At 46.6% G+C, this 17,790-nt stretch overlaps 1 protein-coding gene and 1 non-coding gene across 9 annotated transcripts in view; both read left to right on the forward strand.

The window, feature by feature from the left end:
* The first annotated feature begins 420 nt into the window (after positions 1-420).
* abch1 (ATP-binding cassette, sub-family H, member 1) overlaps positions 421-17,790 on the forward strand; it is a 34,491-nt gene continuing 17,121 nt past the window's right edge. For 3 of the 8 annotated variants that reach the window (XM_086173886.1, XM_086173921.1, XM_086173929.1), the window contains exons 1-12: positions 421-1,220; positions 1,453-1,584; positions 2,423-4,261; positions 4,990-5,753; positions 7,647-7,792; positions 9,247-9,406; positions 10,711-10,865; positions 11,528-11,635; positions 14,682-14,775; positions 16,728-16,802; positions 16,928-17,111; positions 17,515-17,611. In XM_086173886.1, the coding sequence (XP_086030012.1) occupies positions 5,274-5,753; positions 7,647-7,792; positions 9,247-9,406; positions 10,711-10,865; positions 11,528-11,635; positions 14,682-14,775; positions 16,728-16,802; positions 16,928-17,111; positions 17,515-17,611 (1,499 nt within the window). In that variant the 5' untranslated portion in view covers positions 421-1,220; positions 1,453-1,584; positions 2,423-4,261; positions 4,990-5,273. Of the gene's footprint in view, positions 1,221-1,452; positions 1,585-2,422; positions 4,262-4,989; positions 5,754-6,069; positions 6,634-6,721; positions 6,806-7,646; positions 7,793-9,246; positions 9,407-10,710; positions 10,866-11,527; positions 11,636-14,681; positions 14,776-16,727; positions 16,803-16,927; positions 17,112-17,514; positions 17,612-17,790 lie in introns of those variants that run through there. The other 5 variants (XM_086173939.1, XM_086173903.1, XM_086173895.1 and 2 more) reach the window with 5 other exon arrangements.
* trnac-gca (transfer RNA cysteine (anticodon GCA)) lies at positions 13,359-13,430 on the forward strand. Its single transcript has one exon. It is a non-coding gene; the product is annotated as a tRNA-Cys (tRNA).

A 17,790-nucleotide genomic window follows, 5' to 3' on the forward strand; every position in this document is an offset into this window, starting at 1 on the left:
GTTTGCGGGGTAATAAGCCGGGGCCTCCACCCCCCACCCCGTCCAGTGGGGACCCACACACACATACGCACACACACAACTCATCCTTTTAGATGGAAAAACCCGCAGAGGTGAGTCTCCGGTTTTGGGACCTCGTCGCCTCCTTCCGCCGGATTTACGAGAAAATAGTGCCCGGTGATTGATGTGTTGAGAGACGCGAATCCGAGATGGATTTTTTAATATTTCCACCGAATGGGGTGAAGTGGAGCTCAAAGTGACCTTTAGTGAGTCCGTGGAGGTTTGTGGTGAGACCACCCTCCGTGACACCCCCCCCCACACACACACACACATACACACACTCACAACACGGGGAAACATCGCCCCCTTGTGGACAGTTGGTGTCAGTACAGTGTCATCATAGTAATGCACTATGTTTACATGCCAGTGGACTCTCTTTACCCAGCTGGAAGATCTTGATTATGCTGATTATCTTGCTGTACTTTCCACCTACCATACTCACTTGCAAGAGAAGACTAATAGACACATTTGCCAAATGGATCGGCCTGAGCATGAACACCTCCATAACCCAAGTCATGTGCATAAACTCCACACAACACGCACCAATCACTTCCTCTCGACTATGTCGAGGAGTTCTCATATCTTGGAAGTCTCCTGAGCAAGGACAATGCATGCAGCAAGGACAGCAGCATAAACCTCGGGAGAGCTCGCAGCACTTTTTGCAAGCCTTCAGACCGTCTGGAAATCAAAGCAGTATAGCCTTATAACCAAGCTTCAACTGTATAACAGCAATGTTAAATCAGTCCTGCTTTATGGCTCAGAGTGCTGGCGAGTGGTTGAGAGAGACATGAAAAGGATAAATACCTTTCTTTCACAATGGATGTCTGTGCGTCGCATTTTTTGGCCCGAAAAGATCTCCAATGAGGACTTGTACAGAAAAGCAAACCGTACGCAACGTCGTGCTGGAAATTAAGCATCGCCGACCCAGATGGCTCGGACATGTCCTCCGAATGGACCAGGACTGCGTTCCTAAAGTAGCCCTGAGATGGACCCCATCTGGAAAGAGGAAGGTCAAAAAACAACCTGGCGGAGAACTGTGACCTCAGAACTGAAGATGGCAAACCTTACATGGGGTGAAGCACAACATGCTGCACCGGACAGGACCAGATGGAAGCAGATAGTCGAGGCCTTATGTTCCATCCGGAACGAAGAAGATTAAGTAAGTAAGTAGTATGTTTACATGCATTCATCGTATTTACTGTTTATTTTGATTGTAGTCCTTGTGTGACGTGAGGATACTCACATCAAGAGAGGGACTTGCAAAATCCCCTACCTCAAATTGTAGAATCTGACACCAATATTTTAGTATCAATTGCAAAGACTGTTAAAATGTAACTGCGAGACCGCATCACATCGGGGTCACCAATTTGTCTGTTTTTGTGGCTCCCGCCACAGGACCTTGTTGTCCCAGTGTGAACTTCTTCAGAACTTCTTCATCTACACATTCGACTGGACGCGTCTCAGCGGGTGTCAAGAGAAGCCGAACGATCCTCGTGGGGTGACATTCATTCTGGCCCGGGATATCTCGTAAGTGAATTTTCCTGACTTTTAATAAACCTTTCTTGCTTGATTAGTTCCTGGCTGTTGTGACGTTTGACGTCCCTGAATGATAATCTGAACACACCGGGACTACAAAGTCCGGTTCCGTGGCGGGAGCCACAAAAACGGACATTACACGCATTGGTTCACAGTTCCTGACTTTCACCAACAAGTTCATGTGTTCGTCCAGTTCATTTCCTGACAAACTTGTCCTCATGGAAAGAGTTTGCAATCTGCATTACTCATAGTTGGATAACGCCTCGGACGCCTCGGAGGCACAAGCCAGTGTCTGTCTGAGCCGGTTCCCAGCCCGAATAAATGCTGAAGGGTTGCGTCAGGAAGGACGTCCGGCATAAAACCTGTGCCAACACCAAATCTTCTTTTCCTATGGCCCCTTCAGGGGTTGCCACAGCCAATCAACCTGAGATGGTTTGGACATGATCAGAGGAGTGTTCATGTCCCAACCATCTCAATCATCACTTTGCCTCGGTCATACATGTCCTGCACCCCTGTGACAAATTCTTACATTCCTTTGGCCTTTTCCCTTCAGGGGTCATCACAGTGAATGAACCTTCTCCATCCAACCCTATTCTCTATATCCTCCTCTCTCACACCAGCTAACTTCATATCCTCTCTCACGACATCCATAAATCTTCTCTAGACCACCAATTCCAGCATCTGTCTACCGATATATTCACTCTCCCTCCTCTGTACATGACCCAACCATTTCAGTCTGGCTTCTCTGACCTTCTCCCCAAAACATCTAACAGTTGCTTTCCCTCTGATGGACTCATTCCTGATCTTATCCATCCTGATCACTCCCAAGGTGAACCTCAGCATCTTCATCTCTGAGCCAAAACCAAATAAGGGATTCAAATCTACGGCTTACGAACCAGATGAGTCGAGGGTTAACAGCAGCCACCCATGGCGCCGATAACCCACAGGTTACCAGTGGAAAGTGGGTAGAAGGAGAGGAAGACGGCGAGTTCAGAAGCAGCGGTGGTCAGTCTCATAGCAAGAAGGTCCACTATGTGGAGTCTCCAGCTCCCGACCCATGTTTTTGCATGGGTTTCCTCCAGGTTCTCCAGAAGTTTGAATGTGTGAAGAGCCGTATGTCTCCATGACGTTGGAATGGCTGGAGAAAAGTCAGGGATACTATGATGTAATATAGTACCTAAAGGCCACTAGGTGTACTACACAGATTGAGTTGTTCAATAGAATGCATGAAGAAACGAGGGAAACCTCTGTGCAGAAATAAGTGACTTTTATTAAGTTGTAATTCAGTTAAAATGGTGCGTTCATATGTTGATTTCTGATAAATAGAAACAATGTAAATGACAAGGATGGAGAACCTAACAAGAAAGCAAAATAAGAAGTGTTACCGGTCAGCTCTGGAAATAATAAGTATTACATCGTCACCCCATCCATAAACAAGCGACCTTTTTGGGAATTCACTCCACACAACACGTAGCCGGATAACAAAGGCAAGTGTTATTCACGACACGGCAAGCAGGAGCAAACTAAATGTAGAAATGAGAAGACAGAAATATAAACACAATAATGAAGTGGAGGTGGTTTAGCTGGAGCTACAGGACAGAATAGCGAGCACCTGATGGCCTACAGATCAATACATACTAACATCACCGGGTTGAGGGTTTTCGGTGTTATAATGTCGAAATAATGGCGGTTACACGAACTGTCTTGACTTGTGTAGATCGCCAGGAAATGGTTTGTAACATTTATAAAGTTCAGTCAAGATTGTTGTTTAAAATGCCATTTTCCCCTCTGTTTCACATTCAACTGAATTTGTGTCGAACCTGTGTATTTGTCTCTATGTTGTATGAATGGTTGTCCGTCTCTACGTCCTGTAACCAAGACAACAGGTGAAGATAATAAATGAAAAAATGTTCATTTTGGTCCAGCTTTTCTGAGGAAACCCTGGATGTGGAGCGGCGTTTGTACTCCGAGCCCCTCCTGGACGTCCGAGCTCCTCACCCTGTTTCCAAGCGTTTGAAATATGTGCTTGAGAAGTTTCTCAACCCAGAATCCAAAGGTTACCCATGTCATTTAAAAAAAAAAAATGGCTTTGTTTTTCTTTGTTTTGTTGCAGGCGACTGTTGGCGACATCACGCGCGATAAAGGTCGATCTTTCTAACCTGCCGATCAGCTCTAAACCAGTGGAGTTGTCTTGAAGATTTTTCGATTTGATTGATTTATTGTTCTGAGTGGAGACCAGACAGTTTGAAATGTGTCTTGCAGGACAAACACAAAAATCATGAGCCACGAGATAAACACAAGGCCATGTTGTCGCTTTAGGCACATTTTTACACGTACTTTAACCAAACTGTAGAGCACCGGGCGTGTTTTACTGACCAAAAATGTATATTTGTTGAAATAGTTTTCTCAGTATCTCTATCACGCCTTATCAGCGGCTACATACCTTCACTTCCCCTTTGGCCGCGAGGAGCGGTGATGTGAATTCTTGTCAAAACCTTCTTGTCGTGGCAACTGGGCTTGAATTTTTCTTCACAGGAAGACGTTTCAACCCTGATCTGAAGTTCTGAAGAACACGGGAAGTCGGATGAGGGGTGAAACATCTTCAAGTGAAGAAATTCAAGTTTAATTGCCACGACAAGAAGAATTCGACATGTGCTACCACCGCATGGTGGGAACAGGAACTACAACATTTAACATCGATTATTATCATTATTATTATTATTATCTTAATTTATATTCTTATTGTCATTACTACTATTATTATTTAAATTATTATTATTATTATTATTTTTGTTATTTACATTGTTTTTATTGTTAATTATTATTATTTCTGTTATTTACATTGTTTTTATTGTTATTATTATTATTGTCTTAATTTATGTTCTTGTTGTCATTACTACTATTATTATTTACATTATTATTTTAATTATTTATATTATTTACAATATTATTATTATTATTATTATTTATATTATTAGTAGTACTATTATTATTTACATAAGTATTATTAGTGCTATTATGATTATTATTTTAATTTGTGTTATTATTATTACTATTATTATTCACATTATTATTATTATTATTGCTACTGTCATTATTATATTGTAATTTATATTATTATTACTATCAATATTTACATTATTATTATTACTACTACTACTAATATTATATTATTGTTATTAATATTATTATCACTATTATTTTCATCTAGATTATTATTAACATTATTATCATTATTATTATTTATATTATTATTACTGTTATTATTGTTGTTGTGATTAATCCTCTGCAGGGAAAAATAATGAAAGTTTAAACAAAGTGTTTCAGGATGTACAAGTCTTGGTCTAGAAGTGAACATCCAGGAGGCCCTTCTGCTCTGAGAGGTTTTGTTTGCAGACTCCGGGTGCAGTTCAACGGGAGGAGGTCACTTTCACGGTTTCACGCACATTCAGAGCGTCTGTGGAAGTTCACGAGCAGGCAAGGGCTCTGGAAGAGAGGCGTAGTTTTAAATCAACATGTGATTATCAAAGTGTGGAGGAAGTTCACTGGGTGAACAACGGCAGCTCATTTCTGTCCTGGACCTGAGAAGTTCTGGCTGGACGCGGGTGAAGACGGGATTTGAGTTCCTGGACTGTTCACGGTGGGTTCTCATCCTAACACACACTCACACACACACACTGATGTTGAAGCTCAGATTGCAGGATCATTTCCATTCCCCCCCCCCCCCAAACAATTGTTTTTTAATTAATCTTGTGCATTTCATCCCGGATCTGACGCCACGTCCTGTCTTTCTCATATTCATCCTAATAGCCACGGAAACATTTAATTTCATTTTTCCTCATTTCTGGCCCACAATTCCTGATCAACAGACCTTCTCTGTCTCACAATCCCGGCAGTTTCATCCTGGATTTCCTGCACTTCTGATGCGATTTCACATTTGTACACTCTCATCGTCCCCACAGTGCTGCTACTCCGAGCACCACCCGGACTATTGGAGTATCCGGCTGTGGCCTGAAGCTGTGCTCGCTCCCGCGATGCGCGTGCACGAGCAGCTTGCCGTCACGCCGGTGGGTCCGGCCTCCACTGCAGCCATGGCCGCGGAGGCCACCGCCGCCGCCGCCGCCGCCGCGTCTGCGGACCTCACCGAGATGGACGTGCGGGTAAGACGCTGCGGGAGAACCGAGGCAAGGTTTTGCGGGGAGGAGGGTCCGCATCACCGGGTTGCAGCAACCGGAACCGGGACCGGGAACCGAGGAGGGGGGGCGTGGGGGCGGGGGGGCGTGCAGAGGATGCACTGCAGCGCCTCTGGATGCACCTGCTGCAGATGTGGGTGGTAACTACAGCCCGGTGAGTGTATCCTTCCGCGGAAAGAAATAGTCCCTCTGCTTCTGAGCGCTGACGTGAGGCGACGGGAGGAATTCCTGGCGGTCAGCGGAGCGGGAAGGAGGGTGTGTGTGTGTGGGGGGGGGGGGGGGGGGGGGGGGGGGGGTTGGCACAATGAACGGTTGTTGTCCGTGCAGCCCGAACGGGTCCTCCTGCAGGACATCACTTCCGGTTTCTGCTGCGCGGCTGGCCTGGTCGATCGATCGGATGCGCGTCATCGATAATTCCCTGATGGATTCTTTGTTAGGAGGACGATGGATTCCACCGCCATCGATTTTTGCATTTTTATTCTCCTCCCAGCCTGCCTGAGTGCCTTTGAGCAACACACACACCTTGAACAATTTCCTGCGAGGGATCGATCAGATATTTCATTTAAAAACAACGACAAATGAGTTTTAAAAAAGAATGATCAAACTAAAAAAAAAAAAAAAATAATAATAATAATCCCAAATCCTGGAGAAGTTGCCCCCGGCAACCGTGGGGAAATAATCCGTGGATGAATGCAAAGCTGCCTTAGGAAGAAGGAGGAGGGGATGTTCCTCACGCCCGGAGACGTTGGATCTGTAGATTGAACCCGTCTCTGCTCATCATCTTCGGCGGGATGCATTTCGCTCTCACGAAATACTACAACCGGCAGGCCTGCGGGCTTTAGGACGGGTGTGTGTGAGATTATTCATCCCCCCTGGCATCTCCGTACCGAACCTGTTCCTCCGCTTTGCTGAGACGTTTATCTGCCGTCGTTCAGGCGCTCCGGAGTCAGTCGCCGCTTGCAGCCCGTCCACGCCTTCATCAGCCGATCTTCATCCCTCTCCGCTCTCCTGCTCTCGGGGTGAGTGAGTCGGAGGGCTTTCCTTCTTCTTCCACGGAGACGGCGTGCCTCGGACGGTTGCGGCGCGTCCCGCTCCGGGCCCGGTTCCCGCCGAGCTCCCGATAAACCCGGCAGATGTGCCGCTAAAGGTCAGGGCCGACCAAATGTGTCACATTACGCAATGATCTCCCTGATCTGCTCGGCGGGGGGGTGGGATTAGAGCAGGGGGTTAGCTGAAGATCCCGGGATCTCCGGGATAGCCGGAGACCTCCGCGGCTTGCTTGGATCCGAAATCACGTCAAAAATCGCATCTGACCCGCCGCCGGGCCTCGTGGATCATCCGGAGGAGGAGGGTCGACCAGTTTCCCGCATTCTTGGAAAGGCTAATCTTGCGGCCGCCTGACCGGCTGACCTCGCAGGATGGAATTCCACCTCGGCCTCGTGCACCAAACCCGCGGGCCGGCGCGTGTGGGGGTTACCTGAAGTCTGCAAACCTGGTTTTAGGTTTCACCATCATGTTGTGCTCTCCCTTCTCATCCCCGCTCGGCGCTATCGCTACGTAGCCGCTCCTCCATCTAGAACTTTCCCTCTACGCACCTGCATAGCTTCACTTCCTTACCCCCTCCAGCGGCGTTTCACTTTCTGTTGTCGAGCGTGTGTGTGTGTGTGTGTGTGTGTTTCGTGTTCTTTCGGGAATTCCTCTCACACACACACACACACACTCTTGCGCAGGTGAGATTGGAGCAGAGGCTTCCACGGCCTCCGGGGTGGAGGAAGCATCAGCAGGTGTTCGTCGAGGCGGTTCTGTGAGCTGGTGATACGAGCCTCGCCGTCGTCTAACCGTCGCGTTTCTGCCTTCCAGCTGACGGAGGGAAGCATGAAGGCCGACCCGGAGGCCCCGCCGGCCGGACAGGGGGAGTTCGCCATCCAGTGCCGGGACGTGTGCCGGTCTTACGGCAAGCTGAAGGTCCTCAGCAACCTCAACCTGACCGTCCCGCAGGGACACATGTGAGTGCAGCGCCCGGGTCGGACCTCCTCGCCGCAGGAGGTTTTCAGTGTGCTCACACCTTCGGGGTCATCTCTAACTGATTTATCGGAGCCTTGATTGATCACCGGGGAGTTCCCTGAGATCCGAGCCGTGGCTCAGTGGGTGTTTTGTTTGCGATCTCAGCCCAGATCTGAGCTAGCAGCTAGCGGGATGAGCGTTTGACACCCATGTGGAGGCCGCTGTCCGTGAAGTGGGGTTCAAAGACAGTGGGATGCGCCAAACGCCACTAGCTAGCCCAGAAAAAATCATGGTGTGTGTATGTGTGTGTGTGTGTGTGTGTGTGTGTGTGTGTGTGTGTGTGTGTGTGACTCGTCCGTGAAGAGATGTAGAAGTTGTTGCCGATCGGAGACGGTTTGATGGTTTTAGAAAGAGGAGCGACTTCACTCCGTCCATAAATGGAGTTTAGACATAAAGTCCCTTTTAGCATAGCATTGTAGCATTAAGAGTGGAGCCGGGAAGTTAAGGATAGAGCAACAAATGGAAAACTTATTGATATAGTACATTTTTTCTTATTTAAAAACACATAACAAAATCAGGGGTCTGGAACAGAATGAGGTTTCAGTTCATTTTATGGGGAAATTTAATCCCCTGAGTTACGAGCTTTGTCTCTGAGCCAATCTAACCCTGAAGTCGAGGTATGCCTGCAGGTCTTGACTATGTAAGCCGCTGGAGATCCACAGATAAGCCATAAAAGGGTTAGTGGCTGTGTGACAGAGGTGTTTACAAGCATATAGACACATGCCGCTGACAGCGTCTGACAGACGAGGAGTCTCTACACCCGCGCTGATCTTTACAGGAAAAGTCTTCGGTCCGTGCAGTCACACCTCGACTTGAGTTGGGAACTCAGTCTGCTCGCATATCTAATTCGATTTCACCGTTACAACGAATTGAAACGCTTTGAATCGGTTCCAACCGCTGGTTTTGTTATGTGAGGTGAAGAAAAATGTACTTAATAAATAACAAATAATGTACAAGTAAGAAGTGAACTGGTTTTATTAGGTAATTTACCCTGAAGATGGGATGTTTTCCATTTGTTCCTCACTCCTTAAGGCTCCACCCTTCATGCTACAATGCTATGCTACATGTTATTTTATGCCACTCCCCTTTCTAAATCCATCAAACCGTCCCCGATCGCCATCCGCTGCAACAAATCCCCCGTAAATGTCTCTCTTCTCCATGTCTTCCACGGACGAGTCCATGACACGTACACCTCCCTTGCGATTTTCAATGATTTTCTCCGGGCTAGCTAGCGACTGTCTTTAAACGCCGCTTCACGGACAGCGGCGGCCGCGTCGGCGTCAAACCTCCCGCTCGCTTCTAACTCTGATAACAACGCTAACAACGCTTTCGGATGTGTAATGGTGCATCCGTGCACGGTTGTCACTTTTAACCACCTCCTACTTTACCGTCTCAGCTACGGCCTTCTGGGCCCCAGCGGCTGCGGCAAGACGACGCTGCTGAAATGCATCGTGGGAACTCTGAAAATCTCGCGGGGTCACATCTGCGTCCTGGGGAAGCCGCCCGCGTTCCCCGGCCACGAAGTACCGGGGAGGATGGTCGGATACATGCCTCAGGTAAATGATAGATATTTATGAAAATATATATGAGCCGTAATTTCTGGACTATTGGGCGCACCTGAATATAAGCCGCACCGGCTGAAAGCAACAAAATAAATATATGTGTGCATCAGTGGTTCTTAACTTTTTTTGGAGGCACTGAACCACACCGCTTTCCTCGCCGAACCCTTCTTTATTGGAAAAAGAAATTCAAATTCAAGACATAGGTAGATGTTTTAAAATGAACCGTGCGTCAACGTCACTGTGTTCAAAGAACAAAACCTTTTCACGCAAAAACATAATAATGAATTGGGAAAAAATAAGGAAGTGTTCCTTTAAAATCCAATTTTTTACACATTCGTCCGACCGCTTTCTCTTTTTTGCTCGACATAATTGGTATGAAGGGACGAAAATATTAAGAAAGAAATCACACGACGGAGGATTTCGCAGGTGTCCGTGTCCGTGTCCAACATTTAATTCAATACATACCGGTAACATCCACAAATACCTACTGGAAATGCTTTTTTTCCGAACAGTGTCCGATGGAAAAGATTAATAATAAATAACAGTATAAAAAAGTCCATCCGTTTTCGATCCCCGCTAGTCGTCTTTTTTTTCTTTATCGGAATTGAACGGCCTCTTAATTTCACGGTAATTTCATCTGTCCCATGTGACGAGGCTAAATATTTTTTGGAGCCCCCCCAAAAAATCCAGAAAAAATACATCGTCCGGAAATGACGGTATTCACGTGGGTTACAAACACTGAAGGAATGACACCAAAGTCCGCACATCCATTTTTAAACACTTAGGATCTTGAGTGAAACCGTGCACCGCAGAAAGTAGTCCTCGGATCTGTTCCGCTGACCCGTGGCTGAACCCGAGGGTCACGGGTTCACGTCGAAGTGGGGCGGAAACTACGGGGTCTTTGGTGTCTCCGTGAATACGGAGCAGGTCCAAACATCGGAATCCAGAACCAGAGCGAAGAAATACTCAGTCAAGACGTTCTCTTGAGTGGACCAATGTGATCTCCCTGAAAGTCTCGCGTTCCCTCGTCCTACATGCATGTTCCCAACATTCCCCCGGTTGGTGACCTCTGACCCCGCAGCCCTGAAGTTGATCTTCCGGGTTTTGACCCGAGCTTGAACTTTGAGGACCATCACCTTCTGCGTGGTTTTGAACTCAACGGTTGGTTGGTTGGTTACGTTGGTTCAAGTCGTAGTAATCCATTAAGTAAGAACGTGATCGGTCAGCTCCTGCTCCTCACGGCGAGAAGATCCCTTCAGACGGTATCTTCAGAAAGTGTCTTGCTTTGTGCATCCCAGGAGCTGGCGCTGTACAACGAGTTCACCATCAGCGACACGCTGACCTTCTTCGGGCGAATCCACGGCCTGACGTGGAAGGAGACCCAAGACCGGATGGACTTCCTGATCGACTTCCTGGACCTGCCTCAGAAGCACAGCCTGGTCAGGAATCTCAGGTAAACGACCGAGAAGGTGCGCGTTGGCGGCGGTGTTTGCGCAACGACTCGGGGGTCATAAACTTAGAGGAAGTCCGCCATCTCTGATTCCGAGATTACAATGTGAGGAACATCTTTACAACCGGTCCCCTTGGGGGCCATCGGTCACGCAGACGAAACGACACTGCTTTTCCCGAAGCCGTTGTCCACAGAGGAATGTGTGCTGGAGAGAAGAAGCAGCAGGAGAAGGTGGAGGAGGTGGTGGTGGTGGAGGAGGACCGTCCTGTTTGGCTTCTAAACCCGACGTAAACAACGGGGAGCCTCTTCTTCTTCTTCTTCTTCTTCGTCTTCTGGCTCTTCATCCTCGGTGAATCCAGCATTACCCAACGCCTGCTGATGCTTGGACGCAACAGGCATGACAGCTATTCCTGCTATGAATAATCCAAACGGCGTGAGAGCTGGCCTCGCCGTCCCCTCCCTCCTGTAAAGGAGGTGAAGAGTCCCAACCTGCCTGTTCTTCCTCCTTGTTGCCGGGCAGGTTCCTCTGACTGCTTTCTTCTCCGTCAAACCTGAGCGTCATGTCAGCTGACAAACAACTGACACAAACAGGAAGCTCACCTTTGTGACTTGGTGTGTGTGTGTGTGTGTGTGTGTGTGTGTGTGTGTGTGTGTGTGTGTTGCAGCGGTGGGCAGCGGCGCAGGGTGTCTCTGGGAGCGGCTCTGCTTCAGAACCCGAAGCTGTTGATTCTGGACGAGCCCACGGTTGGGGTGGATCCCGTGCTCAGGTCCAAGTACGTCAACTCACACACACACACACACACACACACACACACACAGTGAGACCTCCTCTGAGCACCCCCTCCATCAGTCTTTGAAAGGATTCACAACCATGCAAAAACACACCTGTCCTCCATTTTCTACCTGTTTTGAGCCGATTTCACTGCAAGTTATGGTATTAGCACCTCCTTCTCGCAGCGAGAGGCTCCAACAGGGGTTGTGGGGTCTCCATGTTCTCCCCGTGGGGTTCCTCAGGGTTCTCCGGGTTCCTCCCACAGTCCCAAACACAAGCAGGAGGTTCACTGGAGACCCTACATTGTCCAGATGTGTGAATGAGAGGGTGAACGGTTGGAGGTCTAAGACCCAAACACTGCTGTTTTGCAAAGTCTGAAGAGACGCTCAGCCTCGCGTTGTGCACGTGCCAGTCCAGTTCATATCTTATCCACCTCTACTTGCACTAGCTGTAAAAAAAAAAAAAAAAAAATTACGTCAATTCTTTAATACTGCATTTATCTGTAAATCCTGCACATTCTACACATATGCACTTCTGATTAGATGCTTACTGCGTTTCGTTTCTCTGTTTCCCTGCATGTGCAAAAGTTGAATTTCGGGATCTCCGACCGGCCTTTTTTTTCGTTTTGTCCCGTTTTCCGAGACGATCGAGCTGGGCGTCTGATGTTGCGCTGAAGAGGAAACTCAGATATGTCGATGGTTCAGAGATAAGATTAAATAAGATAAGACAGACTTTGTTTATCCCACAAGCAGGAGGTTCATCAGTCACAGCAGCCGTACAGCCTAAACAAACGTGCAATAATAGAAAGAATATGCAGATAAGGGATTTATAAACAAAGGCTATGATGATATATATAAAAAATAAGAGGTCTTGTGCAGGCAATGGTTGTGTTATTGCTATCATTGCTATTATCACTCTGTTTATATTCCTACTCTTGTTGTTGTCGTTTCGGTTGTCTATTTTCACCCTTGCTGTTTTTTTTCCCTCCATTCTTTTTTGTGGATGCCTTTGCTATCTTTTAATTGTCTATTCATATTTTTATTGTATTATTATAATAAACACATTTTATAATAAACACCCATTATTATTATTATTATTATTATTATTATATGAATATTAATGTAAATATTATATTATTATCATATAGTATTATATAATTATATTTTATTATTTTATTACATTTTTATTATATTACATAATATTTATATTTATTAATACTATAACGCTGTGAATTTCCCTGATCAAGTTCATCTTATCTACAGGAGGAGAAAGAAAGATGATTAGTAAGATGTCTTGGTTTGCATAAATATAATATCAGGATGGGAGTGGTTGGTTGAGATTGCAAAAAATATACTGCTCAAAAAAATAAAGGGAACACTAAAATAACACATCCTAGATCTGAATGAATGAAATATTCTTTACATAGTTGAATGTGCTGACAATCAAAATGATCAATGGAAGTCAAATGTTTGAACGCATGGAGGTCTCGATTCAAATTTACGTGGAAAAACACATGAGTGTGACTGACTTAGAGTTGCATTGTGTATCTCCATTTATTTTTTTGAGCTGTATATTTTGGTGTTGCAGTCCCAGCTCTGTGTCTGCCATTTCCGCTGCCGCAGCGCAGAGCTCTTCCGCTATCGATCCAGGTCTGAGCGCCAGCTGCCGCTGTGCTGGGATTTACCCAGGAAGAAGAACAGCCCAGTTAGCATTTCCCAACAAGAGGGGGTATAGCTCAGTGGTAGAGCATTTGACTGCAGATCAAGAGGTCCCCAGTTCAAATCTGGGTGCCCCCTGTTTTTATTTCACCTTGGTTCAAAGTAAATCCCCCTGTCAGAACCCTCTGTTTCGGCAGGTTCTTCCACTCAGTTGCTGTTTGACTATTCAACAATCAGTACATTCATTTATTCAACAACTCATGCGTCCATTCATTCACTCTCCCACTCGGACACCACAGGTGTTTCTACTGTGCTGCTCACACCGCAGTTATTGTTGTTGTTAGCTGCTGGTCGCCGCTTTTCTGCATATATTGACATCAGTTGCAATTTGTTAAACAAACCGTACCTGTTTAAATATACTGTTAATCAGTGACGTGCAGTCAGGGGAGGCAGGAGAGGCCGTGCCTCACTTGCCAATCTGGGACAGAAAAAACAGAAATAAATGGTTCTATTTATCAGTGATTTTGACTATAAAGGTATTTTTTTAATTAGCTTCACCAGTTTTAGATACAAAATCACAGAATTTTCACATTTACTGTTCAAATACTGAGAAGATACGTGGTGAGGCAGCGCACTGTCGAGCCTCAAGGTAGATTGCACAGTGACGGCTGATTGCTGGAATGCTCTACATTAAGACCGTATTGCTATGACTATTAAAATGTTGAAACACTTTTGCCATATGAACTATATGAATTTGTGTTGTTTTTTTTTTGTCAACAACCACTACTTTCTTGTGCTGAGCAATCATTAAACGGCTGCCAACGGCTCCCTAAGTGAGGCACACAGTTCTCCTGCCTCATGGTAGGGGAATAAAGCTGATAATAGATTTTAAACATTTTTCAAACAGATTTCAACTGCTGCCAATCAAATGGTGAATAAGCTTCTCTGAAGGGTTCATATGCCATGATCATCACCGCACATCACTGCTGTTAACACTGGTTATGTTTTTTTTTTCTATTTTTCATAACCTTTTCTGCTGTGAGGTATTGAAATATGAAACGGACTCGGGGTCACGCAGCGCGATGTGAGGAAGATGTCTGATTGTGCTACATTTCTTTTGTTTGTAATTTTTGGAAACTTCGCCCTTCATTTTGGCTCCTAGTTGTAAGGTTTTTTAAAAATATGTATTTCTTCTTTTTACCGTCCAGTGTTTTTATGTCTGTGACTATGATTAGACCGTTGCGTTAGCATAGCCGAGTGACAGTATGGGAGTCCAGCAAACGGCGGAAATCACGCTAATTTCCGACATGGCTTCAATGTTCAGGAGAGAAATAACGGCGGACTCGTTCATACAATGAGTTACGTAACGCGTTTGTGTTTTCTTTCCAGGATTTGGCAGCATCTGGTGGAGATCGTGAAGACGGGGAAAGTCTCCGTCATCATCACCACGCACTACATCGAGGAGGCCAGGCAGGCCAATGTGGTGAGGCCCGGCAGCCGCCGCAATGCACACGCAGAAATACACACTTCAGTCGCGATAACAGAAAATACATTTGGACTTTTTAACTGGATCACAAGTTTGTCACGTAGACGAAGTGCATGAGGGGCTTTAAGTCAAATCTGCATGATGGTGACACACACTCGTGACTAAGGCTCATTGTGGATGGGGCGTTGTAACCCCCCACCCACACACACACACACACACACACACACACACACCTTCTTGGCTCATGAGTGCGGCCATTGTTCCGCCATTAATCCTCTTTCCGTCTGAGATCCTCCTAAGTTTGTAAACGAGATGAGGAGGCCAGGCGCTACCGTTACATCCTGTAAGAAGCCGGAGTTCCTTTATCGTTTGGGTTAAGTTTGGGTAGTATTTTCAGATTTTCATCGTATAAAATAATTTCACCAGTGGAGAGCAGAACAAAACAAGGACATTTTTCACTGCTAATCATTTGTTTTTGCCATAATCCACTCATTAGTTTATACATTGTTTATTTATTGTTTATTGTTTATGCAATTTCCTACTATTATTTATTATTGTTATGTTTTACTTGAAACTCTGGCACAGCAATTTCCTTTGGGATAAATAGAGTTGTTCTTATTCTTATTATTATTCTTAGACACGTAAGCATACTGCGCCGACATTAGCATAGCTCCCCGTCTCATTTAGGCCGGGAACTCGAGTCCCGTTTGCAACTTCTTTGGTTGGAAACGGGAAACTTCAGCCCTTCAAACACGAGAAAAGTACCCATGTACTTTGGAGTACTCAGGAATACTCTGTAGTCGGACCATGTTGTTACGGTCGACTCAATTGCACGCGTCAATTGGCTAAAACCTTATCCTGCATGCCTGTTCCCAAAGCACCGCTTCCATCTCCGTCACAATGGAGACAGACGTTTCCGTCTTGTTCCGTCTTCAGGCGCCGCAAAGGGCCTTCTCGTGTTTGACGGGCTGAAGTTTCCCGTTTCCGACCAAAGACGTCGTAAACGGGGCTCGAGTTCCCGGTCTAAATCAAACGGGGAGCGTGATGCTAATGTGGGCGCGGTATGCTAACGTATCCTTCACTGAGAAGCAAAGGTGAGCGGCGGGGCGTTGGAGAACATTGGCGTGACTCCCAATCTCCATCCTCTTGGAATTGCCCCTCCTTGTTGTCCAGCATCTCCGAGTAGTATCTCCGCCCCGCTGTCGGTCCGTACAAATTCTCAATTGCCCTCCATCGTTGATGTCCGCGCTCGCCAAAGGTCGTCATGGCGCCCAGACAGGAAGTATCTCATCACAGCGCCAATGACTGGCCATGCCTGAGTACAGCAGCCACTCTGGAGGACATTCAGCATTAGAAACAGTCAAGTATATTTACAAAAGTGCCTACATTGAGGAACAAATTTAAATGTGCACATACCTGAGCCCCCGTCAGGTCATGTGACACAGTGTGTGTGTGTGTGTGTGTGTGTGTGTGTGTGTGTGTGTGTGTGACTGCACCGTGAAAACACACAACTCACAGTTGCTCTGCCTGGAAGAGCTCCAGCCTGGAAAAATTCTCCAGGGCAAACCTGTGGAGGTCAGCGGTGTCCTGCCTCAGGGGGGAAGCCTCAGAGACAGATTCCTCTGTGTGTGTGTGTGTGTGTGTGTGTGTGTGTGTGTGTATGTGTGTATGAGTGTGTGAGATTTGCACCCTGAAAGAATTATGTCAGGGCGAAGGTGCACTCGGGCCAACAATGCACGGCTCGATCGGTGGGAGAGAAGTTTACCCGTCCTCGCTGACCCTTTGTCTTCCATCGCATTTTTATGTTACCTTTTTTGACCTGCAAAGGACTTCACACACACACTCACACACACACACACACACACACATGTACGTGTTGAACCTTTTGTGAACATACAGGACATACAGGACTCCGAAGCCACCATGTTAACACTCAGTCTCCTCTCCAGGTGGGCCTCATGAGGAACGGCCACCTGCTGGCCGAGGGTCCGCCGGAGGCCGTGATGAAGCAGCACAGCGCCACGGTGAGTCCTTCCCCCCCCTAAGCGCTTCATAAATACCTCCTGCAGGGATGTCTTGTAAATCTAATCCAGTCCACACACACACACACACACACATGTGAAATGAGGAAAACGAACCCCCCCTGCAGACCCTGGAGCACGCCTTCCTGCAGCTGTGCGAGACCTCCGACCGAAACGGCGCCAAGCAGGGGTCGAGTCCGCAGGGCGGCGGCGTCCTGGAGAACAGCCAGTCCTTCGAGAGCGGCCGGGACGAGAGCCATCCCATCCTCGACCTCCGGCTCGGATCCCGGGAGGAAGTCGTCACATATTCAGGTAGCGGTTACAAAATGAAACACTTTCTTCTGGCGCGAAGGTTTGAACGGGATTGATGCCATTCTTGGTTTTAAAGTGCGTCATAAAGGATCTTCAGCGACTCCACCTGCGGGGAGGAGAAGCCAAACTAGGTCGTTGATCAAATGGCCGGGGTCACGGCTGCTCTGACAGAGGCAGGTCAGACAGTACAGCGTCTGTCAATCATCAGACGGCGGTTTGTCACGCCATGACAGACAGGAGGATGCCTGCCTGTCTGCAGCTCAACTGTTGTTTCACAGGGAAAAAACCCTTTTTGAGTCCATGGAAAATAATATAATTAGACACCAGCTTTTAAAATGTGTGTGCATGTCTGTGTGTGTGTGTGTGTGTGTGTGTGTGTGTGTGTGTGTGTGTGTGTGTGTAGTGGACTGGAAGGTGCGAGCCCAGCACGCGCTCCCGAAATGCAGAAACATCGCAGCGCTGATGATTAAGACGATGGTTAGGATGAAGAGGATGCCTGGGTACGTTTAGTCATATTCATGTATATATATGTATATAAAACTGTCAATATCTTTAATCTAATATATATATATATATTATCTTTATATGTAGCTGTGTATGGGTATTGATAACTTTCTATATAATATCAATAGCCATGTATGTAAAATCTCTCTATACATGTATTCCCATATCTATAATC

Source organism: Fistularia commersonii, chromosome 2 (assembly GCF_037954325.1).
Source record: "Fistularia commersonii isolate RoL2024-O1a breed Wild chromosome 2, RoL_Fcom_v1.0, whole genome shotgun sequence".
NCBI classification, from domain to species: domain Eukaryota; kingdom Metazoa; phylum Chordata; class Actinopteri; order Syngnathiformes; family Fistulariidae; genus Fistularia; species Fistularia commersonii.